At 39.8% G+C, this 24,839-nt stretch overlaps 1 protein-coding gene across 1 annotated transcript in view; it reads right to left on the bottom strand.

The window, feature by feature from the left end:
• Nucleotides 1–289: 289 nt before the first annotated feature.
• The window catches only part of ONECUT2 (one cut homeobox 2), a 56,694-nt gene continuing 32,144 nt past the window's right edge, over nucleotides 290–24,839 (bottom strand). The window contains exon 2 of the mRNA XM_048850936.2: nucleotides 290–10,454. Coding sequence (XP_048706893.1) covers nucleotides 10,168–10,454 — 287 coding nt within the window. The 3' untranslated portion in view covers nucleotides 290–10,167. The remainder of the gene's footprint in view (nucleotides 10,455–24,839) is intronic.

The following is a 24,839-nucleotide window of genomic DNA, read 5'->3' as shown; positions in this document are numbered from 1 at the left end:
AAGGGACTGAACAAAAAAGAGCTTCAGTATTTTTTCAGTAAGATTCAAATAAAGCCAATGTATGCACTTCAGACGAGAGAGAGACGTGAAATACAGTTGCATAGGCAAGACAGATGGGAGGGGATTCTAACTATGTTTTTTAGACTGAATCACTGAGGCAGTCTGAATTGTTGTTCTACGTTAGATCGGCTAATACTGAAGTTTTTGGTTCATGCTGAGTGCTGACTTATTATAAAATACAAGAAGAAACCAAGCACAAAAGGAATCAGAATGGTTATTTCCAGCAAGATCAGTGGAAGAAGTCTGGAATTTTTATGAAGCTCCATAATATCTACATTTACATTTGAGGGTATTACATGTTATGTCTAAGCTTTCCGCCATAAAGCCAAAATAACTCCTTTTATTTTTGGAAAAATGCACAGTAGACTCAATTTTGACTAAGATGTATTTTGAAATGACCCACTCATAAATTAAATTTATTGGCAACGGGGAACTGCCAATTGGTCAAACTTTGCTTTGAATAAAATTTCTTGTTTTATAATTGGAATCCAATTTGATTTTGTTTTTTCTTAAACATGGCCTGATCAGGATAGAGTTGAATAGTGATGTAACTTCTCATATAAACAAGTATTTCAACTGCATGAGGCAGAACTGTGCATGTTTTCACAGTTTAAATGTATACACAATTGTTCCACAACTGCTAACAGATAACAGGCTCCCATGCATAAATTCCATTAAACCAAAGGTTAAGGTCTATTTCTGAACGGAAAAAAAAATTTGCAATTAAGAACCACAATGCATCACACTGCTAAACTTTTTTTGCCTCATGCATACAAATTATAGCACTGATTGGCAGTTGCTAATTAGAATACTACACTGTAACACAGAACAATTAGTTGTTCAGACCAAGTAGCACAAATGTAGAAAATAATCATTTTTTTTTTCAACAGAGCAAATTAACACAGATTGTTTCTTCAGCAAAATATGAAACTGTAAACTTTGGGCTCATTCTGCAACTTTCCCCAATCCAGAATAAATAAAAAATCCAAAGGGAAAAAAGACGGACGTACATTATTTTAGCGCACCTTTTTTGTCTATTACAAAAGCACAACCTAAAACGTATAAAGCTTTTTTTTTCTTTAAATCACAGTTACCAAAAAGAAACAGTGAATAATTTATTACATACGCTATAATAACATTACTCTAAACACTATTATCTATGAGGTATATCTGAGAAAATTCGGTAAGGAATTGCGCGGTCTGCGTTGCCAACATGCCCAGTTTTATATTAAAGCTTTGGAACCGTGAAGAAATAGAAAAGGAGGAGGAGGAGGAGGAGGAAGAAGAAGAAGAAGCAGCAGAAGAAGAAGAACCTTTGGTATTTTTACAAATATTGTTCTTTGTGGGGTTGCATTGCAAAGCACCACAGTACAATAAGCCCACCAGGTACGATATGGCGGCCCAGTTGAAGCTGAGGTATTCACAGGAAGAATTTAAAAAAGCACAGAGAGGTCTAGACTGGCAAAATCGTTGCTTTGGTTCAAGGAAGGCACTCGTCCCGTGGTAATGTCACACTTTGCAAGTGAAGCATGAGTCTGGTAAGGAATGCAATTGCTGTAGGGGATCCTGCCAATTCGGACTATTTTCTGTGTTCAAACTGTCAATGGTCTTAGATGTATGCTGGGAGGTAAAAGGGGGTGGTATAGTATGGAAGATTTCACTTAACACAAGGAATATATCATCTCCTCCATACCTAGAAGGAATCCTGAGAATTATTATAGCTCCATGTAGAAGGTGGACAGATAGATAAGAAACAGATATCAAAAGCACACGTATCAAGCCACTGTCTTTTCCAAGAAAGAAAAGACTTGTTATTTTTTGGGGGGGAAGGAAGGGGGAAGCAAGTTTAATACAAAAATGGAGCTTTTGGGTTGAGCTGATGATGAAAATAATTTGAATCAAAAATGCACTGCTGATGCAAACACCTTACTGTAAAGCTCAAATATCACTATAATATATGCAAGTGCATTAGACTATTACACAGTTTTATGTCCCTGATCCTAGCAGACATATCTGCCTGAGTGGAGTCCCACTGAACCCAGTGAGAGTCTGCATGGGTACAATCCTTGTTACAGAACCAGGGCCTTTGTATCTTTGCAAGGCTGGATTCTCCTTCGATTGAGGAGTTTTCTGTGTCACTGGGAGCAGGAGCAGGCCCTAGCTTCTACAGGCCAGAGAGCGAACTCAGTTACTCTTGTGTAACTGAACTCAGAGTTTGGATTTACTTCTCTACAAATCTTCTGCGTATGTTGACACAATCTTGCTCTCTTTACTCAGGCAAAACTCCTATTGAAGTCGATGGGATTGTGCAGGGTCCAAGTGAATGCAGAATTGGGGCCCTCTATGTCTAAACCTATTTGATATAAACCTGTGAAGTGTTAAACACTGTATACAGAAAGTAAACCATGCTGATGCATGGATTTTAATAGTCATTCAAGCATATAACAGGCTAAAAGAAACAAGCACAAAAGGGCACTATTTATTCCCTGATGACAAAAATAGGCAAACAACTGTTAAGTAATCACTTAGAAGCATCTTACTAATGGAGCATAATGTGTCTTCATTTCTCTGCTAACCTGAGAAAAAATAATTAACTCAACAGATGAGAATGTGAAAAAATGCAATTGTAAAAAAAAAAAAATGAGAAAGCAGTCTTTGTTTCTCTCTTATCTAATATGTTGGTTAGAATCTCAGGGCTTGTTTCTGATCTCTGGTTCACTGGCGTAAAGTCACAGTAATTCCATGACTTCCTGGGAGATATCCAGATTACAGTGGAGCTCTTCAGATAAGACTCTGGTCCAGAGGATTTACTGTACTAGGTTTGACCTTTGCTTCACTGACATATGTCTACACTGCAATTGGGAAGTGTGATTGCAGCACATGTAGACATAACAAAAGCAGTGAATCTGTGGCACGCTCGACAGCTCTGCTCAATTACGTACCCAGCTGGCACCAGCCCATGCAGTCGACTGGGCTGCCCTGGATTTGTTGCTATTGTTTTGTTACTCAAGCTAGCTTGAGGAAAGCTAGTTCGGGTATGTCTACACATGCTGTAATCACACCTCTTAACTGCAGTGTAAACATACCCTAATTAATCTGGTATTTTGCTTCTTGCAGCACCCAATGCCGGATGTTTTAGAGGAAGTAAAAAAAAAAAATCCCATAATGCACACAGTCATATGCGCAACGCTTTACATAGGGCAGCAATTACTTCCTGACCTCTCTACCATCCACTAAAAATAGTGCTGTACTTCAGAGAATCTGGCTTTACGTGAATTAGAGATATTTGTGTGAGTTTGCAGGATTGAGCCCCACGTATATCATTCCCACTGAAGTCAATGGAAGCCCTGTGTGTGGAGTATCTACTAAATCATGCAATGAGCAGAGACAAGTACCTTCTTAACTGTGTGGCTTTCTCCAGATACTGCACTTACATCTCTAAGGACCATCAATGGGAGTTTCGCTTGAATAAGGACTACAGGATCAGACCCATAACATTGTTAAACAGAGATAGAGACACTGGTCCAATTTTTGCCATGGATTCAAATGCAAAAACCCCAAATATTTCAGCTGGAGTTCTGCATTTGGCAAGATAACAGGATATAGATTTATTTTACCAAGGTAACAGTCAAAGAACAAAAATCAGATACCAACCCAGAGTCTGAATTTGACAGGTGGGAGAAGTAAAGTGGTTCTACCAGGCTCTGAACTTGCCTGACTTGGCCTTGGACATTTTTAGCTGGCAGGAATGAGTAAGACAAACACAGAAAATGCCCTCATCAGAATTAGCAGTCCCCCACTACAGGAATTTCTTTGGGGTATCTGAGTTGCAGCTGTACATTACTGTATGTAAGAGAGAAAGGTGAAAACTATAAAAGAGCATGAGCAAAATGCAGACCGCACAGAGAAAGAAATCTTTGGTATCTTTGGTATCATCAACACGATTAAAATTACAAATGGAAAAAGTCAGTGAGGTAGCCTCTTTGGTTCTCACTAGAAATAGAAAGGTTTTTTTCTTTATTTTTTTCTTTGTTTTTCCTCTTTTCCCCCCCCACACGCAGAGTTCATTCTTGGAAGCAGCTAGTTTAAGGGTTTCTCTGTTTTTGCTTGTCGTTATATTCTCTCCCCCCCATCCCCAGCTTAAGTTCTTAGAAGCCACAAAGTTCAGGCAAAGTATCTCAGTGTCTTTTTTCTATTGTTTCTGAATGCACAGTTATAGGTTGAATATTCATTGCTTGTCCACAAAATTCGCTCTGTTGTTCTGACAGCAAAAAAACTGTAGTGCTTTAAGTTGTTTTAAATAAAAAATATAAAACTATACAAGGGCATCTTCCGCAGATGCTGAATAAGTTAAATAAATAAGGTATATTGGGAAGGCTTCATGTGTCATAATAATTAAAGGTACCTCCCACTTTCTAATGAGATGGGAAGGGGGATTAACTTAAATAATTTAATTATTGATATTTAAACAATTTAAATCGATTAAAAGAAGAAATAAAACTTAAAAATCCCTTTTTAACCTGTTATTTTCCCGTCTGTAACAGAACTTGGCTGCTTTATGAAGCAATACTAACCTTAAAGTGTATATACTAATATAAGCATTGCATCTATGATGCGCTACAGTTCTAGAACTGATAAATACGTAAAATTAACTCAGATGACAAAGTAATCAGGAATGATTAAATTAAATAGTTACAAAAGATTATCACTTGAGCCTGTTCCTGCAGTCTGTAAGCAGGCAAAACTCCCACTGAAAATTAAAATAAAATGAAACCAAATGGGGATTTAGCCTGAATAAAGACTTCAGGATTGGTCTGAGACTAATTTAAATAAATTACATCACTGATAGTTAATATATTGGGTCACAACCCAAAAGAGTCAGGAAAAAAATAAAATCATTCAAAGATTACCATTTTTTAAAACTTTTAAACAATAAAAATTCCCCTTAATAAATATAAATTAGGCCCAGTATAATCTATAAAGTTTTCCCATTTTTAAAAATACTCAGGTGTTGTGACAAGCAAGAAAAACATCAGATTTCCCCCCCCATAGCTAGCACAACTTTTCCAAAGCTATGTCATTACCATGTCTCCTTTTGGAAGAGGAGATTCCTATTCCCTTAAGTAGGTTTGAGCTTTGCTTTGCTGGTTTAGTCCTTCTCAGGTCTTTGGATTTAGCTTTAGTTAAGAGAGATCCAGAATAAAGCTATTCAACCGAAGTAATCAAGCACATTCTTTGTTCCTTCAGAGATGATTAAACAATATCCAAGGGTTCTTGAAAGTTGAATTCATCTTGGATGTGCCCATGATAGTGACTCCAAGTATATAGTAAAGAAGATGCTGGGATACTATTTTTACATTAGTTTTTTTTGCATCCGAACAAATAAACAAAAAAGATACAAGTTTTAGCCATATAGCTGTAGAGAGTTATAAACAGATGGCATATAAATGTAACACACACATTTTGGATTGTTTTTAGTATAAACAGGATATACTGTATATCATACATATGTATACGCATACCCACATATATATCTACAATCAGTTTATACTATTAACACTCATTTTCTGAGTTATACGCTACATAAAAAGCCTGCTACAGTTGACAATGAAATGGAAGACTTAATATGGGTTGATAAAATATATGGGAGTCAAAAATGCAGCAGTATTTTCATATGTCCATATCAAAATAATTTTGACAAATAGGCATATAATAGGAACATTGACATGGCCATGGCCTCAAAATGCAATCCTCTCTCAGGCAAAATCTTATACTACAATTTTGCTTGAGCAAAGGCCGCAGGGTTGGAACCCTAATCATAACAGCAAAATCAGGGAGCCACCACTGTTCAATCAATATATTGTTTCCAGTGTGTGATTGTTTTCCAGTAGTTTAAATTTAAAGATTGGAATTTGAGCCATTATTTTGTCTACCAAGCACATCTAAACATTTGTGGGGAATCAAAAATATCACATTTTATCTTAAGGATAATTTTGGTTTGTTAATAATTCAGTATGTAACCTGGATTGTTCTGGCTGCAGCTGCTGGCCTAGAGTCAAATAAAAAGAGACTTACACTCCTCCTTGAATAAAAATAGCTTTTTTTTCATTGCGTGGTTAACAGCTTTTGCATACCCCAATGAGATATGAAGCTTAGACACAAATTTCCTGGCCACGGTCTTTCCAGAGATAGTTGGGCATCTGCTGTATTTTTTATTGGTGAGATGAGACAAATAAAGCCTAAAAGGTGTTTAGATTTTAGACAATAAATTGTTCTATTTTGGTCTGAAACAATCAAGGACCTGATTCTGCTTCTGTCATGTTGCGTAGCAACATATGTCACAAGGTGTCCCATTGACATTCATAAGGCTGCTCACAGAATGCAATATTACTCAGCAAAGGTCAGGGTACTCGAATCTGGCCTCAAACAACGAGAAAGAGATGTGGCAGGAATTTCTAGAAAATTCACTGAGATTCAGTGCATATGAAGTAAAATGGTCTTTGAAGTTGTGAGAATTTACTCACTCACTTTTCTCCTTTTACTCGTTAAAAGTTCACAAATCACTCTAATTTTCAAGCATAAAGCCTCATAAGGGAAACATGGCACTTTCCCCTTGATTATAAAGGAGACATTAAACAAAAGGCAGAACTCATCATCAGGTGGATGTGCTTAATGTTAGAAGGCCTTCTGTATGGAAAACTTACTTTGGCATGGACAGCTCATTTTGACCACATTCCTTAAATGATGGCTGGGATATTATTTTTTGTCAGACATACACATCAATTCACTGCACTCATCAGGAAAATTGACAGTAATTTAAAAGAGGTTAAGAAATGACATTTTGTGCTTTAACTAAAGTACTGTGTCCATCCCCTTTATAGAACAGCGAAGGGTATATAACTTTATGGAATGGGATATGAGAAAAACAACAAGAAAAGCAGCATTGTATAATACTGCTAGAAAATGAACAACAGTATTGGGATGGCAAATTGCTAGTATGGTCAATGATCGTACTCAAGACACGTGTGGAGATCGGCCTTCTCAAACCAACCCTGATCTGAACACTACCTTCATGCCAAACTTTGAAGGTGAAGTTTAGATTTGGATCAAAGCTTCATAAGCTGGACCCTCTTTCTATTATGGGCCAAATCAAAACCTTAAACCCCAACACCTTGATTCTTTGGAAAAGTGTGAGTCCAGATCTGACTTTTGCAACTCAGTTCCATCTCTGATAATGAGGCTTCACTTGTTCTTTGGAGACTTTTGTATGACCAACCTTCTCTAGGAAAGAGTTATGTGGAAAGAATAATTTCCCCCCAAAGCTAGCATTTATCAGGTTAATTGCTGATACTGATTCCCGGGTAGCAATCTTGAATTTATTTCTAAGGAAAGGTCCTTAACTATCCTTCCGGTACAGAAACCTTTTCTGTTTGTCTTTCTTTTCTTAAAAAAAAAAAAAAGTAAAATGTAGAAACCGATTATATTACTTTTATATGCAGTGTTAGCAGAAAAGAAGCCCTAAATCATGTGTAGAGATGAAGTTGAATTGAGACACTGGTTGCAACCCTCCTCAGATTCCCTCCTCCCCTGCACGTCCAAACTTTGAGGAAATTCAGATTTGGCCCTGGATCCAAATTTCATTATTTGGAAGTATAATGGTTCAAACCAGAACAATGAATGCAAACCACCTGAACTACTGGAAGCTCTGATCCAGTTTGAATTCTAGATCTGATCTTTGTGACTCAGGCTCATCTCTAGTGATAAGCGGTATTTACAACGAAGTATTTCAGTACCTATCTTGCGGGATTCATTTAAGGGGAAGGGGAAGAGGATCTGGGATGGCTGTTTAAAGCTCTGAACATACAAGAGAACAATTCTACCTGTTAAAAACAAATAATATTCAACTGACATTTTCCCACATACTCTTATGGACAGAGAAGAGAGATTAGTTTAGTATCCCAACACCTTATACTTGGAGTCCATGGAATCCTTGAAAGATTCCATGTGGGGGGAGAAACAGAAAAAAAAAGTTAATAACCACCCTTTTTGTTGCTCAAAGAAACAGAACTGATTACCTTTACACAGATCAATGGTGCTATAAGCATTTTAGCCGTGCAAGAGGAGATAATGAACTGAAACAAAAGTTGTGAGAAATCCTCATCTTTGGTATTGTAGCTGTTGAGGTTTCGGTTGCTCTGTTCCTTGTTCTTTTGAAAAAACTGCATAGGCACAAATTAAAGACAATCTTCAACTTTAAGATTACTGAGTTGTCAGATGAAGCAGCACTCACATTGGCTTTACTTTGTTTTGATTTTTGTCAACCCTTTCTTTGAAATCTGCTTCCTAAAATGTCCAAGATGTCTGTCAAAACACAGTGTGTTGTGTTGTTTTTGTTTCCTGACGTGCTTCCTTGGTTTTTTATTTTATTTTATTTTATTAAAATGGAACAGTTTGTTGCAGAAGAAGTAGGTGCAGAAAAAGTTTCTTTGGTTTCGATTAAGTAGTACATAAAAAAGTCTCAAGTGTCTTTAAAGAATCGTTACAGCGTTTGGCTTGCTTTTGAACACTCAATTGGTGTTTCAAAAGGGGCCATTCACTGGTAAATATGCACATCAAGTGACCGTAACAATTTCAGTGATAAGGATTGTTTATGCTATTTGAAGACTACTCTAACTGCAGCTAGTATGGCCCTATTAGCTCTGCTACTCCACTCACGACTTTGCTAATTTTGTCAGCATCCACTTTCTGCTCAATTGTACAGCAAACTAAAATGATAGAGTTATACTTTTTTTGGAGTTTGCAAGGCTTTCTGATTTCTAAAATAATCACAATACTGTGATGATGATGATGGAAATAAATGGCAAGTTATAAATGTCTTTGGCTTGCAATATACTGCATCTTTGGTGTACTGTGGTCTCTTCAGGTTAAATTAACTGGTAATGGAGATGTGATAGATTTTGATGTCATATTTAAGTCATATGCAGCACATCTAAATGGTCAGTGACATCCTGAAAGTGGATGCTTTTTTTCTGCTAAGAAAATACCAAGGAACTCAAATACAGAATGCATCAATTAAAAAAAAACAACCCCCCCCCAAAAAACCCCCACCTAAATAGACTTCAGTAACAATGAAATTATAAGGAGAAACTAGATGCTAATAACTAAAAAAGACATATGAATGACCTAAAGAAATCTAGCTTTCTCAAAGTGTTGTGTTTGCTCCATGCACTGTAGCAGTTAAATTGACCTCCTGAGTGTGCATCTGCATTATGTACAAACACAGAATTTGTGACAAACAGCAAAATGTGCTTGAAGCTTGTGTGGTCACATACTTTTCATTAACAACTTCATAAATTAGAGTGTCTTGAAAGAACAGGTGTAGCAAGTCCAGAACCATTCTATTTCTGTATCTATTGTCTTTGTGCTTGATACTTTGAGCTTAAGTGAACTGAATTTTAGTGATCCAAGACCATGTGAGTGTTCATTGATAAGTTTAAAAAATAAACCCAAAACATAAAATTGGATCCATTTTTTTCTGAAACATCTAACCAAAACAATGCCTGAGATTGCAAAACAGGTTCTTGGATTTTTCAATTTCCATCTTTTAAAATTTGTGCTCAGTTCTCATGTTGTCATGTTATGGGTGTGAGCTTTGGTATATTGTGGTGTGGCAAGCCTAAGCATTTGGAAAACAAAGTAGGTCAGACATGTTCGTACTTCTGTTTAGCTACCAACTCTGGGCAATCCTGCCGTACTCCTATCACCTTCAATGCTGATCCACAGTGTAAGTCTTCACTGGCTCTCAGGAAAAATTGGTGTCATGAATGACCCACTTATATTTTGAATATGCTTAGCCTGTCTTGAATGTAATACTATACAGAAAGTGATTAATTTGTGATTTGCACCTTCTAAAACTGACTAAATAGCCATTAAAAAAAGGTGTCCTATGTTTACAGCTAGACTAGAATTACTTTCCAAGAGAATTGTGCTTTCAAATCACCAGTGAAGGGCCCCACTCAGAATCCATACTTTCTTTCTTTTCTTCCTTTTTTTTTCTCCTCCTTTTTTTATGGTTAAGTTGTGCCCAATTTAGATTCCTTTCTTCAATCATGCTTTGGTACAAGTGCTGGAGGCTGAAGAGGATCCCCCTGTACTCAAATCATCCTGCCATTTCTCTAGGCTGCGCCTCCTAGCATTCATGAAGAAGTTACTGACAGTGGTAAGTTCCAAGCCCAGCTGTTGGGAGATGGTGATCTGCATTTCTTTGGATGGACGTTTGTTCTCTTTGAAGATGGCAAAAAGTGTTCTGCGCTGGAGATCGGTGAAAACCAGACGAGATTTCTTCTGGGAATTGTTCCGGTCTTTGTTCGGTTCTTGTTCTTTGCGTTTGCATGCTTGGATAACCAGAAAAGAGAGAGAGAGAAAAAGAATCAATGTTTGCAGAAGTACCAATAAACTGAGCAGGGGATACAGTGAAAACATTGATAAAACTGTACAGTGGATGTAGACTGTTAAACTGTATTGTGCGAATTGTAACGCTGTCAATAACCACCGTTCTCAGGTTCATCTCTTAAGAATGCGAGTCACTGATATGCCTAGTGTGGGCAGTAAAACCAAAGAGATCAATGATCTGAATTAATACTGAGTAAATAATTAGTACTTGAAAAAGCTTTCTAGGAGGAATCCTATAGGGGTGACTTTGGTCCCAACCACAGCTAAAAGGCCTGATTTTTCAAAAATGACTAGTGATTTTGAGTCACTCCAATTCTAGGCGCTGAGCACCCATCCACTGAAAATTAGGCACCCTCAGGTGTCATCCAAAAATTAAGGCTCTCAAAAAAATCACTATCCTCTTTAAAAATTGTAGGCTTTTAGGTCTATTCCTGTTATAAACGGCCCCCTTTCAGAAACATAACTCCTCCATAAAATTCGCTTCATGATCTGAAATGTAGAATACAAAATTTCAGCCTAGAAAAGAAAATTCAAACTATATCTGCCTCGCCCTTCCCACTAGCTAACAGAGAGTGTCACTGTTTTCAGATACTTTTTGCGTGCTCTTATAACACACAATAGGCTCAGATTTTATTTTGCAAACGAAATTGTGGAGGCTGTTAGTCCATTATGTCAATGGAACCATTTAGGAAGTGGATCTATGCACAGAAGAAATACAAAATGGAAATGACTACTATATGCATGCAGAGCATGTACTCCATGGGCATGTTGAGGCAAAGAGCCTTTTCTTAGGTCTAAAATTACATATGCACTCCAGTGAACTGCAAAAGGCACTGCAGTGGTGAGGTGAAGGTAAAAATCTGCTGTGTAAATGTACAGGAGAAGGTAGAGAGCTGAACCAGCATAATCCACCCCCCTTCTTACAAAGCCTCACCACACAGACACCATCCATCTGGAGCTCTGCGGATTGAAAGGATACGTCAGCATGGTAGCAGTTTGAATCTAGCAGACAGCCCTCCACACTATTATCTGCTAGCAAATCAACGTAATTTCCATGGGAAATTCCAGAGGGAGTGAATGCTGACAGTTCCAGCATTAATTCCTGCTGCAAACCTTGAAGAGGGAGTAGAAAGGCATGGACTCACCAAGGTTAGGAAAAAGAAAAGGATTACTTGTGGCACCTTAGAGACTAACCAATTTATTTGAGCATGTAAATTGGTTAGTCTCTAAGGTGCCACAAGTACTCCTTTTCTTTTTGCGAATACAGACTAACATGGCTGTTACTCTGAAACCAAGGTTAGGAAGGGATGCTCACAGTTTAGCATGGAGAGGAGGCTGTCTGCACAAATCCCCTAAAAATCTATGGAACTCCCCCACAGACCTCAGGACATACGTCTGGATAGAGGACTATGTCCAACTCCTATGCCTTGAACTATGAAGTCTGGGCCAGATTTTTAATGGTATTTTGGTGCCTAAAAATGCAGATGGGGGCTTAGTGGGATTTTCAAAAGCACCTTAGTGTGAAAATCCCCCTTGGCACCTATCACATCTTCACTCACTGAAATACCTTTAAAATTCTGGCTCTCTGTGCTCTGCACTCAAATTTTCCCTAGCTTTCCTCTTCCTGTGTGTTGTCACGAGAGAGGATGGTTTGGCCCCAAATGCTGTCAGACACCTGTGTCACTAACTAGAAATGTGGAAAAGTAAAGGACGCATTCTAGAGGACAGGCCAGGACTAGGCCTCTGAAGAGCTGTGTTCCAGTCTCAGCTCTGCCACAGAGTTCTGTGTGCCCTTGGGCAAACCATTTAATCTCTCTGGGCCTCAGCTTCCCACTCTGTAGAATGGGGACAAGGAATACCTACTTAACAGTGGTGTTGGGAGACTTAGTTCATTAATGTTTCTAAGGCGCTTTGAGATCCTCGCATGGAAGGCCCTATAGGAGTGAAAAGTGTTATTATTACTTTTTTACAAATTACTCATTCATACCATTTAAAGCTCTTATCGTAGATGCAAATCTGGAAGGGTTTACCCCAACTTTACCCCAAACTTCAGCCGAACTAAACCATTTTTTGAAATTTAGAACTGTCTGGATACTTTTCTCCACATCTCCTATTATTTGTCATTTTCATCCATATCTGCATCAGCTACAACCAGGAAAAGAGCTGCTGAAACATGCCAAGAGTTGTGGTGCTATTTATAGCCCAAATGGGGACAAGAAGTACCAGAAAGCTGTCAAGCATGTTTATTCTCTTGAGATTTCCAGGCACATTTTGCAGACTTGAGATGTTCCAATAAAGTTCAGCTAAGAATCAAAAGTCTTGATGTTTATCAGACCATGAACTAAACTTCTGGACCTTTTGAAATTCCTGCATTGCTACTGGGAAGGTGTAACATGAATGAGACATAGAGGTCAAGCCAGTCTTTTAATATTATTCAAATGGAAAGCAGACCTAAAGTTCAGCAATTTTATTTTCACTAGCCTAGCCCAAACTCCCCACAAAAACCAAAACCAAACCAACCAAACCCCAGAAATATCCAAACAAAAAAAACCTCCCAGTTCCCCACATCAAATTATAAATTCCTCAAATGATATGCAGATTGTATTATCCCATGTTAATTATTTAATATTAAAAACACAAAACCAAGAAAATTCAGTTAAAACTAAAACCCCTGTTTAAAAAGTACATTTAATGATGCAATATCCTTCTTATTTATTTATTTGTGCAGTATGAGGTGATCTAGATGCAGTGCTTGCATTCTATGATGCTGAGCATTATGGAGAAACCCTAGATAGCTACCTTAGATAGAGAATTATCAGCATGCCCTTTAAAACCTTGATTCAATCAGTCTCAGAATAACATTTTTTGATCAACAACTTAAAAGGGCCATTGTCAAGGTCAGTAGGCCCGAAATGTCACTCACCTTTTCTTTTCCTCTGTCTGTCTGCAAACTCTACGCAATTCTTTCTGGCTTTGATCCTGCAAGGTGCTGAATACTCTGGCCCTGATCCACCAAAGCACTCAAACACATTCTTAGTTTTAAATAAATGACTAACCCCATGGAAAGCAATGAGGCTAATCACATTGTTAAAATTAAGCACATGCTTAAATACTTTGCTGGATTAGGACCAGAATGCTCAGCACCTTGCAAGATTGAGCTAGGTATGTCAGTTCAAACCTCCCCGTCAAAATCACAAATACTTCAATGATCTTCTTATGAAACAGGAAAGATCAAGCGTAGGTGCCCCAAATTCATGAACAACCCTACAATAGCAAATCAATTTGTGTGCGACAGAAGACAAAATTTTGTCATATGAAACCAGATTTCAGTTTCAAGCTTCCACGGATTACTGTAAATTGCAGTTAGAAGAAAAAAACATATGAGATAACCCCTTCATGGCATTTTTTGCTGTTGCTAAATAATCCACATCAAGTATATGCACACTCGGGGGTAGAGTATCTGTGACAGCCTCCCATTTCATAACCCCCCCCCTTTTTTTTTTTTGCAAAATGGAATTGTTTTCCAACCAGCCCTATTAGGAATTAACATTTTCTTCCTAAATCACCCCGCTCCACGCTCCACAAGGGACCTCTCTCCAGCCTCCTAGCAACATGAGCAGAGACACCATTCCCAACTCCCCCTTCTGTCTGTAACAGATAAACTGGTTATTTGATTCACACCCAGTAAAGAAACAGGTTTTATGGTTAATTTAAAATCCAACATAACCTGTCAATTATGGTATGAGGCTCAACGAAACCCTATTTAGAGCTGGTTTGCTTGAAACTTGTCACAGGTTCTTCAGGCAAACTGATGTCCTCAGATTAATTTAAGGCTAGTGGGGTTGCACAGGTGTCGCTGAGGGCTCAATCTGAAGACAATGGGTGGCAGAGATGCGGCTGATGGCATAATTTGGCCTGCATATTACAATGAATATGGAACTCCAGGAGGCTCTTTTTACAATGTCATTTGTTAGGGTGGATCAGCAGTTTAGCGACAAAATTCCATCAAAGGCCAAAGGGCCATAGCAGGCCCCAATTCAGTGGAATCAGTGTTTCCAATGTACTGGATAAGGCAACTGTGGACTGGGATAGCTGAGGAACTCCATATGACTAGCTCCATGCTTGCTATTCTTAGAGCAGAATACAGCGGGCCTTAGTATCAGGCTGAGGAGAGCTGGGGGGGCTGCTTCTCCTCTGATACCAGTTTTACAGTAGCAAAACTCCATTGACTTCCATAGTAAGTGAGAGGAGAAGGGGGGTGCCTAGGTGTCATGGCTCCTGTTTCAGCCTGGGGCTGGCTGCAGAATGGGCTGGATTCTGTCCACCACAACAGTGCATATAGGCTGTTCTGTATATACGTTCAGCCACCTCATGCATGGCCCATCCACAGCTCTCTGGATGGCCCATGATTGTTTGATGAAGCACAGGGTGATTACAGACGTGGGGCCCCATAGGAAAGCATTTAGAACTTCTTGTGCAGACTAAGATACTGCCTGTGACTAGTCTATGAGGCTTTCCAAAGGGAGTCAGTGAAGGACCTGCTTGTCCGGGCTGATTAGAGCGGGATGGAAGCAGCCTCCAAAGCATCTGACTCTTCTGACAGGCTAAACTCCCTCTGCAGCCTAAGTGAGGAATGGGGGAGCCTCCTAACAGGACCATGGTCAGCAACATAAATGGAAATGAACGTTCATGAACAAATCCAATTAAATATTGTCATGTGCACAAATGAGCTCCACAGCGCAATCCCAATTGTGCACTCAACTGAGCAATCAGGTGTACGATGTGCCCTATTCAAACACGTGTAGGTCGATGCAACTCCATTAACTTCAATTGACTACAGTATACTGATGGTTCTGCAGCTCAAAACATCTCATAATCATAGAATCATAGAAGATTAGAGTTGGAAGAGACCTCAAGAGGTCATCTCGTCCAACCCCCTGCTCAAAGCAGGACCGATCCCCAACTAAATCATTCCAGCCAAGGCTTTGTCAAGTCTGGCCTTAAAAACCTCTAAGGATAGAGATTCCCCCACCTCCCTAGGTAACCCATTCCAGTGCTTCACCACCCTCCTAGTGAAATAGCGTTTCCTAATATCCAACCTAAACCTCCCCCACTGCAACTTAAGACCATTACTCCTTGTTCTATCATCTGCCACCACTGAGAACAGCTGAGCTCAATCCTCTTTGGAACCCCCTTTCAGGTAGTTGAAGGCTGCTATCAAATCCCCCCTCATTCTTCTTTCCTGCAGACTGAACAAGCCCAGTTCCCTCAGCCTCTCCTTGTAAGTCATGTGCCCCAGCCCCCTGATCATTTTTGTTGCCCTCCGCTGGATTCTCTCTCGAATTTTTCCACATCCTTTATGTAGTGGGGGCCCCAAAACTGGATGCAACACTCCATATGTGGCCTCACCAGTGCCTAATAGAGGGGAATAATCACTTCCCTCGATCTGCTGGCAATGCTCCTACTAATACAGCCCAATATGCCATTAGCCTTCTTGGCAACAAGGCCACACTGCTGACTCATATCCAGCTTCTCATCCACTGTAATCCCTAGGTCCTTTTCTGCAGAACTGCTGCTTAGCCAGTTGGTCCCCAGCCTGTAGCGGGGCATGGGATTCTTCCGTCCTAAGTGCAGGCCTTTGCACTTGTCGTTGTTGAACCTCATCAGATTTCTTTTGGCCCAATCCTCCAATTTGTCTAGGTCACTCTAGACCCTATCCCTACCCTCTAGCATATCTACCTATTCACCCCCAGCTTAGTGTCATCTGTGAACATGCTGAGGGTGCAATCCATCCTATCATCCAGATCATTAATAAAGATGTTGAACAAAACCGGCCCCAAGACCGACCTTTGGGCCACTCCGCTTGATACAGGCTGACAACTAGACATCAAGCCGTTGATCACTACCCCTTGAGCTCGACAATCTAGCCAGCTTTCTATCCACCTTATAGTCCATTCATCCAATCTATACTTTTTTAACTTGCTGGCAAGAATACTGTGGGAGACCATATCAAAAGCTTTGCTAAAGTCAAGATATATCACGTCCACTGCTTTCCCCATATCCACAGAGCCAGTTATCTCATCATCAAAAGCAATCAGGTTGGTCAGTCTTGACCAATCCCGCCAGCAGACTCATATAAACTGAACTGCAGAGGTGACAGAATAGAAGTACTGAAGATAATAGGTGCTGGAACTAGGGGTGCTGCTGTACCCTCTGGCTTGAAGTGGTTTCCATTATACACAGGGTTTACAGTTTGGTTTACTGGCTCTCAGCACCCCTAATATACAAATTGTCCCAGTGCCCCTGTGCAGGATCCTACACAAGGGAGCCTGGGGTAAGGGAGTGTAATTACCTCACACTGAGCATTACCCATCTCACAAAGAAAAGGAGGAAGCCACCCAAGAGGAATTCCATCCACGCCTGTCAGAATTCATGAGGGTGGGTGGGTCAACAGATCAATTACATCAAAGGCTGCTAATGGATCTTAAAAAGTTCAGTATAAATAGCTGATTTTTTATCCATTAGCAGGAGGAGACCTTCTAGCAGGAAAACCAATGTCATCTTCATAATGTGTCCAAGGCTAAAACTAGACTGAGGGAGGTAACTGCACAAAATCCACATTTTGACATGCTTAGGTAACATGCTAAGACCAAAATATTCCTATTAGATAAGTGATTGGATTTGCAGATGTGCTGTTGGAGCTAACCTAACTTTAGGCACTTAAGTTTGAAAATTTAGCATCTCTGGAACTGGAAACAGGATCTGACTCATCTGCCTCCCTTCACACTGGATGGAAATGGGCGTAAACTAAATCGATGTTGATGGAGGTGCATCCACCTGCACCTATTGCAATAAGGCACAGCTGTGTGCCTGATTGCTCAGTTGGGTATATAGCTGAAATTGCACTGACAAGATCATTTCTGCACATCACCATATTTCTTTGGATTTGTGCAAGAAGGTGTGCACTTAATTGAATTAATTGGGCCTGATTTGTCTCTTACACCAGTTTTATACCAATGTAACACAATTAACTTCAGTGGAGTTACTCCTCTTTTACACTGAGTGTAAGGTCAGAGTCAGGCCCTTTGAAATGAAATTCTTTATCTCTACCTGTATTTTTGGATTAGATTGTAATTCAGAGTCACTATTGCCTCCCTGATTTTCCTCCCTTCCCTGCCCGCCCACTCCTGCCCACCTATGATGAATGAGGAATGGGCATGCAGGAGGCTGTTCTGACTCCTCATGCTGTGACCTGCAGCGCTCTTAGCCTATGCTGAGGAGTAAGGAAAGGAATGGTCACAATTCTGCCCTTACTTATGCCAGAGTTACAAGCTAGGTGTGGTAATATCTTTAATTGGACCAACTTCTGTTGGTGGAAGGGACAAGCTTTTGAGCTTCACAGAGCTCCTCATTATGCCAGAATGACAGCTGCCATGTCAAATGCGGGGACAATGAATGCATTACTCAGAGACTGTAAGTGGGAATTGCTTTTATGGCATAAGCATCAGAAAGAAAACTAGTGCACATGGCATGATTCCTTTTCATGCAACACATTGAGACTTCAGTGTAAGTCATAGTGGACCCATAACTGTATATGGATCCTACGCATGTCCAAACGGAGAGATTAACTGTAAAATTAGGCAAAGTCAGGGCCACACTTGCTGTCCACCCTCCCGCTCCAGAGTTGACGGCATGTAAGAGATGCAGCACTTTTGTAGCAGGGATGGACTAGTGGCGAAAGGGTGCTCAAGGAGTGCCTCTCTGACAATCCACCAGTGGAGGACACTTTCCTGGAGCTTTTGAGTGCTAGGAGAAGACCTTACTAACAAGCCTGCTGGTGATCCATAGACCCGCAGGGTAAATTCTGCTGGTTTGAAGCCATGATTTCTTAATCCTTTTTGCATATGCTGCAGCACATACCTGAGTGGGGACACATATATTTCCATTTCAGAGCAGAGGTAACATGCACTACAGCATGTGTCCCCCTGGTCACAATGAGTCACCCTACTTTACCTCAGGAGGGTGGCTCTGAGACCTACAGCAAAGCCAATTCCCTTTGTCCTCCTCCAGTATGTGGCCACTATTAACAAAAGGCAGATTTTGTCCAGCATTTGGAAAGTGCTTTTGGCTGGAAAAGACCATTTAAATGTGTAATGTTATTATTATATTATTCTGGTACTAGAGATGGGCCTAAACCAACCCACCAGGTTATTATTATTTGTATTACAATAGTCAACAAAAGTTGGAGTCTCGTTGTGCTAGGTGCTGTACATTTGCAAAGCAAGAGACTGCCTTGCCTTGAAGAGCTTACACATTTAATAGACAAAAGAGAAGGGAAGAATGATTATTTCCATTTTCAGATGAGTAATGGAGGCACAGAGAGACTAAAGACCAGAATTTCAAAATGAGCTCAGCACCCACAGAGAGTGCCAGAATTTCAAAAGAGTTCAGCAGATGGAGTGTTGAGCTCATTTGAAAGCTTAGGTGTAAGTGTCACAGTGGTAGCTTCTGGGTCCTGAGCTCTTTTTGAAAATCTGGGCCCAGGTGTCTTGCACAAGGTCAAAAAGGAAGTTTGTAGCAAAGCCAGGAATTGAATCCTGATCTCTTGAGGCCTAGTGCTGTGCCTTACCACAAACCAGTCCTTTCTCTCAACAGCCATGCACTTTGGGCAAGTTCTGAGTGGGATTCAGTGCCCCACCTGAGCTTTCCCACTGGCCTCTTTTTCCATAACAGGACTAAACTATATCCCGATATCTAAACACCCCAAACCCTGGGAAAGTTTAGACCTGGATCCAGAATTTCATGACTCTGACTTAAAGGGATGAATCAGAACTCCTGATCCAAACACCCCCAAACTTTGGAAAAGCTTAGATTGGATCTGAACGGTATAGCTTGGGGGCCTTCTCTAATTATGACAACAAACAAAACAAAGCTCAAAGCTCTTTCTTCTATTTATGATAAAAATAAATGTCCCCTACCCTCATTTATCTAATTTCCATTATATTTCCCGGTCTTGTTTATTTCTCCACTGTCTTATTGTTTTACATCTCTGCTTTCCCCGGATTCTTTTTTGTATTATATTGTAACTTCTTCTTAGACTTGGTTTGGGAACTAATGACTTTTATTTTGATGGGGGAAGATTATGGAAATTATGGACTTATGGGACAGAAATAATTTTTCACACATTCCTTCCCCCTCTGCCCACCTCCAAATAACCAAGTCCTATTGAACTAACATATTTGGGGCAACGGGTGGAGAGTAGAGTAAGAGGGGAAAAGTATGAAATTGATGGTGTTTTTTGTTTGTTTTGTTTTTGTGCACTGGGGAGCATATTCCAGTATTTAGTTCAGGAAATATCTCACGCATGATGAAGACTGGCCAAATTTTTTTGAACAAACCCCTTATTAAAATGTTGTCAGCATGTCACTGTCTCTATATGTGTGGCTGCAACCTGTTCTCGCCTGTTGCTTTTTATATTTTATAACTTGCCTTTCTTTTTCCATTCGTCGTGTCATCTCACTAGCTAAATTTTTCATTAATTTTTATTTCAGGTTGATTTCTTTCTTCTATTCTTTCTCTCTCCACTTTCCAACTGGTTTTCTTCCTCCTTTCTTTCTTGCTCTCTCTCTCTATTTTCTCCATTCTTACTGTACCTTCTCTCCATGTTTTTCTTTTCTCACCTCTTCTTTCCTTCCTCCTCTTAGTTTTGTCCCTTTTCTCTCCTTCTATCATCTGCCATCATTTTCTTCCTGGGCATCATGTGAAATTTTGCATGAATTATCTTGTGTGATATGGTACAAAACTATATTTTGTATGGCACATTTAATGCAAACCATATCACAAAACACTTCACACTATTTTTTTACATAAACACAACTTTTCCTGTGATATTACTTTGAAAACACAATGGCCCTGATTTTGATCTCACACTGGTTTTACACTGGTGTAATATGAAAGGTTTCAGTGGGTTACTCCTGATTCATACTGTTGTAAATCAAGGGAGAATCAGGCCCAATGAAAACAGAAGATTTCATTGTGATAATTTTGCTACAAGACAACCTTTTCCTCCAATCATCAGGTAGTCCAGAAAGGGAAAAAAGCATTCTGAAGTCTCGGACAGAGGTAAACATGCAATGACCTAATTCAGCCTTGGTGTAAACTGGTGCAGCTACACTGGAGTAAATGGAGCCTTAGGACATGACTGGATTTCAGTCATGGACCAGATCTAAAGCACTAAAAGATGTCTGGAATTTGAGGGTGGAGAATGTATGATTTAAAAACCACTGGTTTCCCCGGCTAATGTGGTAAGGGCTCATAGGAGGAACCTGGTTTGCCATCTGTTCCCCCAGTGACCACTGAGCTTTCTCGTCCCCTCACCAAGACTTCTCCATGATCTCGACTCAACTTCTCCCAGTACTTCCCCACAGGGTTTCCATTTGTCTAATCTCCGGCCCACTCCTTAGTTCTCCTCCTGAGTATTCTCTTCCACACAAGTTCTGCCACCCATGAACTCCTTCCTTATTCCCTCTGGAGCTCTCTATAAACATACTTTCAAACTCATGCTCTTTCCCACTGAGGGGTCTCTTCTGTATCCCAAAGCTTTTATTCCACCCTTAAGCTACCAGATAATGCTATCCAAAATAACGTTTTATTATATGTCTGAGAGAAAAAGAAGGTTTTAATGTAGTCATACTGGATTTTTCCATACGGTATTTTACTAAGTCTTTTGTCTCAAATCCAATTCCATGATATGCCAATGAAAGGCAAGGAATATGATGCGCTCTTACATATTCACTGCAGTTTGTAATAGGTTTTGGGACATTGGGAGGACTATGATATTTTCTAACATCACTAATTTATGTCCAAAGACATTCTGTGTATTACAGTTATTGGTATCTAATAATAAATAATGCAAAGCTACGTGCTTCTCAATGCATTCAGTAAATACTTTCCTTGAACCGTTAAGTTTGCTCTTGAAAAGGAACCATAAAGGCAAATGTTTTCCTTGATGTGCATTTATCAGAAAGGAAAAATGGAGTGGGAACTCTCTTGTGAGATACAGTTATTGTCTAGGAAACTTGCCTAGAGAGCGAGATTCATTTTTAAGGAGGGAGAGGAAGGAGCCATCTTGATTTCAGAAAAGTCTTGATTTTATGTACTGGAATTAATATTGAATGTTGTCTGTAAAAGACAATAGGTAGTTGGCAATAACTGTGAGCTTTAACTGTGGACATTTGGAGCAAGAAACACAGATGCATCTTTCTTTGCACTAGGCTGCACTGGAGAAAATAGGAGTTTCTATAGGAACACTTTGAAAAAGGGTCATAGCCTGACTCACCACTGTGTTACTCCAGTTTTACACATGCATAAAATCATTGACTTCAATGGAGCTACACTAGCATAAAATGGTAGCAGCACAGTGGTGAATCAGGCCTTCAACATTTTTCTGTAAAAGAAGGACTGTCCTTCCTAAATAAGGACAGTGGGTTTGATTTAAACAACAAAAAACTAAATAATGGGATCTGAAAGCAGCAGAACTTTTAAAAAAAATCACCAGAACTTAAAAAAAACAAAGTTTGTCATGGTTGCTTTCTTATAATGTCACTTTAGATATGAAGGCGCTGGAATGCAGAATCAAAGTGGGAAGTCTGCAGTTCAATCTGAAAAGTGAGGCTGAGACAGGAGCAAATGGAGCCAGTCTATCAAGCTGTGCAGTTATGTATTTTTAATCAACCTTCATGGATTAAAAGATACATTTTTTCCACCATAGAGAGCCAGATTCTGATCTCAGTTACAGTGGTTACAATTTAGAATAATCTTCATAGTTACTCCAGCTTTTCACAGGTCTAACTGTATCAAAATTTGGCCGAAGACTCAGGTTCTGACACAGATGTCACTTGCACCACTGCAAACCCAGAGAAACTCTAGTGAAGTCAATGGAGTTAAACTGGTGTTAAACCCTGATCCAGCAAAGCACTTACACACAAGTTCCGATTTAATTCCATTGACTTCAGTGAGACGACTCACAGGCTAGAAGTGAAGCATGTGCTAAAGTGCTTTGCTGGATCTAGAACTCAGTGACAGCAAAATAAGGCTCTCATTTTTTCCTTTCTAACATATACAGCAGCTATTACATAGCTTTGCTCTGAATATATTACTTTTATATGTGAATTTAGTGTTCATGAAAGCTGCCTGAAGGATGAAGTCTTCTGTTTATCAACTGAACAGGTACAGTAACTCTGAACAACAGTACAAACTTCCCCTCATGGGACCTGACTTGGTGGGATGAAGTCTAGGAATGAGAGGGTAATTCTTGTTCCAGGCTCATTCCATCCTTGGTCTCTCTACAGAGCTTGCCAAAAAGGCTGCCAGTTAGCATCATCTGCAGTGGTGATTTTGTGATGAGACACCTGTGTCCAGTAAATTTAGACTAAGACCACCAAGTCATTCCATCTGGGCCACTGGATGGCTTTAAGATGGTAATGACTTTTGGTCACTATCACCCAGGACTAGATACAAACTGATAATGTAGAGGTGAAAATCTTCCTACCCTAGTACACATCCTCTGAGCCACCCAGACGACCTGGCATTGAGAATTTTACTGTATTATATTACATATTCCAAGGCATCTTTAAGAGACCAGTTTACTGTGTATGTATCACAAGATACATTCTGGAGTTGTCATTAGAACTGGACATTTAGTGCGAAATGCTTTTCCTCTAATATTTGTTCAGATTTTTATGTGAATCAGTTTTGCCCATGCCTATGCCCCTTTTCTAGTGAATGAGTCAGCTGGCAGGAATATTTGTGGAAATAGTGAATTTAAAGCAAATAATGAAGAATGTTGCAATTTGTTTCGAATTCTGGAACATGTATACATGCACTAGAAACTTGATTCGAAGAGTTATGTTTTTTCCAGCAGAAACATAGCATGTGGCTATATATCCAGTCAAAACTAAAAAAAAAATAACTCAAACTTTGAGGACTGAATATTCCCAACAAATTGCTTGTGCACAATCTACAAAGAAAGAATTATCCACAGAAACTAGTTACTACACTACACCACACAGCTCTAGATGTAAATAGTTAGGAGAGCACAGGTATGACTGGAATTAAGGCAAATGCCTTTTTGTTTGAAGCAATACAAAATACTGGCACTATATACCGGCACTAGTTTACAGGGAAAATTGCATGTCACTTTTCTTTAGTAATATCAAAAAGTCCCAATTTGTTCAACAACCTAGAAATGTAAGAAAGATGAAAGCACAATGACAAAAACATATACTTCTCCTGCTCGTCATCATCCTTGTTAGTGTTATTATTTTATTATAGCAGCGCCTAGAGGCCTCCATTAAGATGAGGGCCCAACTGTGCAAAGTATCGTACAATACACATAGAAAAACAGAGTCCTGCTCCAGAAAAGCTTATAATCCAAACAGAAAATGCAGACAAAGGGTTAGTGGAGGAGAAAGTATCAAGAATTATTCTATCAAGGATCCAGTTTGTCTCTGACTGGCAAATGTGATAGGTGCAGCTGACATTCAATAAAACTTTTTTTTTGGAACAATTCTTGAAGGCAATAAGTCACTCCGTTGGCAGTTCAATGTCCATCCTCAGATCACTCTAATGTAGTCATCTGCCCAGACTTAAGAGAAGAACACTGGAAACAAGAAGAATGTAATGCCTTTATGAGGCACTTCCCTGGAACAGCCAAATATGAGCATCATTAAGAAAAACAACATGGTGTGGCTCTGAGATGTGGTGAAATCCTTCACAGAGTTATTAACTTTAACAACAATACAGGAAGCCTGTCAATGCACAAAGATATATCTCAGAAGCAGAAGCTGCTGGAGCTTGAAAGAAAGGAAAAGAAATGTCATATGGGGCCATTCTGCCCTATGGTACTGTCATGAGGCTTAACCCCCATCATCTGCAAAGCTAGCGAATGCATCCAGTTACTCGTGCTCTGCACCTAGGGAGGTGAGTAGCTAATTGGCTCCCAGCCAGAGGGGACAGAGCTAAGCCATAATAAGTAGACTGAAGGAGTTTAGTTGAGAGAAGGAGATGGCAGAGGAGACAGGTGTGTCTCATTGAGAGAAGCCCAGGGTTAGGATACACAAACAGAGGCAATGGGGCAGCACACTACAGGGCCAGCATAGGCTCCTGCAAGAGAAGCCTTGAGATAGGGTCTGCTAGTGAATATGCCCAATTAGGAACTGGAACCTGGGGAGGTGAGTAGCTAATTGGCACCTGGCCGGAGGGGAAGGAGCTAAGCCATAATAAGTAGACTGAAGGAGCTCAGTTGAGAGAGAGATGACAGAGGAGGA

Source organism: Caretta caretta, chromosome 5 (assembly GCF_965140235.1).
Source record: "Caretta caretta isolate rCarCar2 chromosome 5, rCarCar1.hap1, whole genome shotgun sequence".
NCBI lineage: Eukaryota > Metazoa > Chordata > Testudines > Cheloniidae > Caretta > Caretta caretta.
Note: the sequence above shows the minus strand (reverse complement) of the source record. Positions and strands in the feature narration are given on the sequence as shown.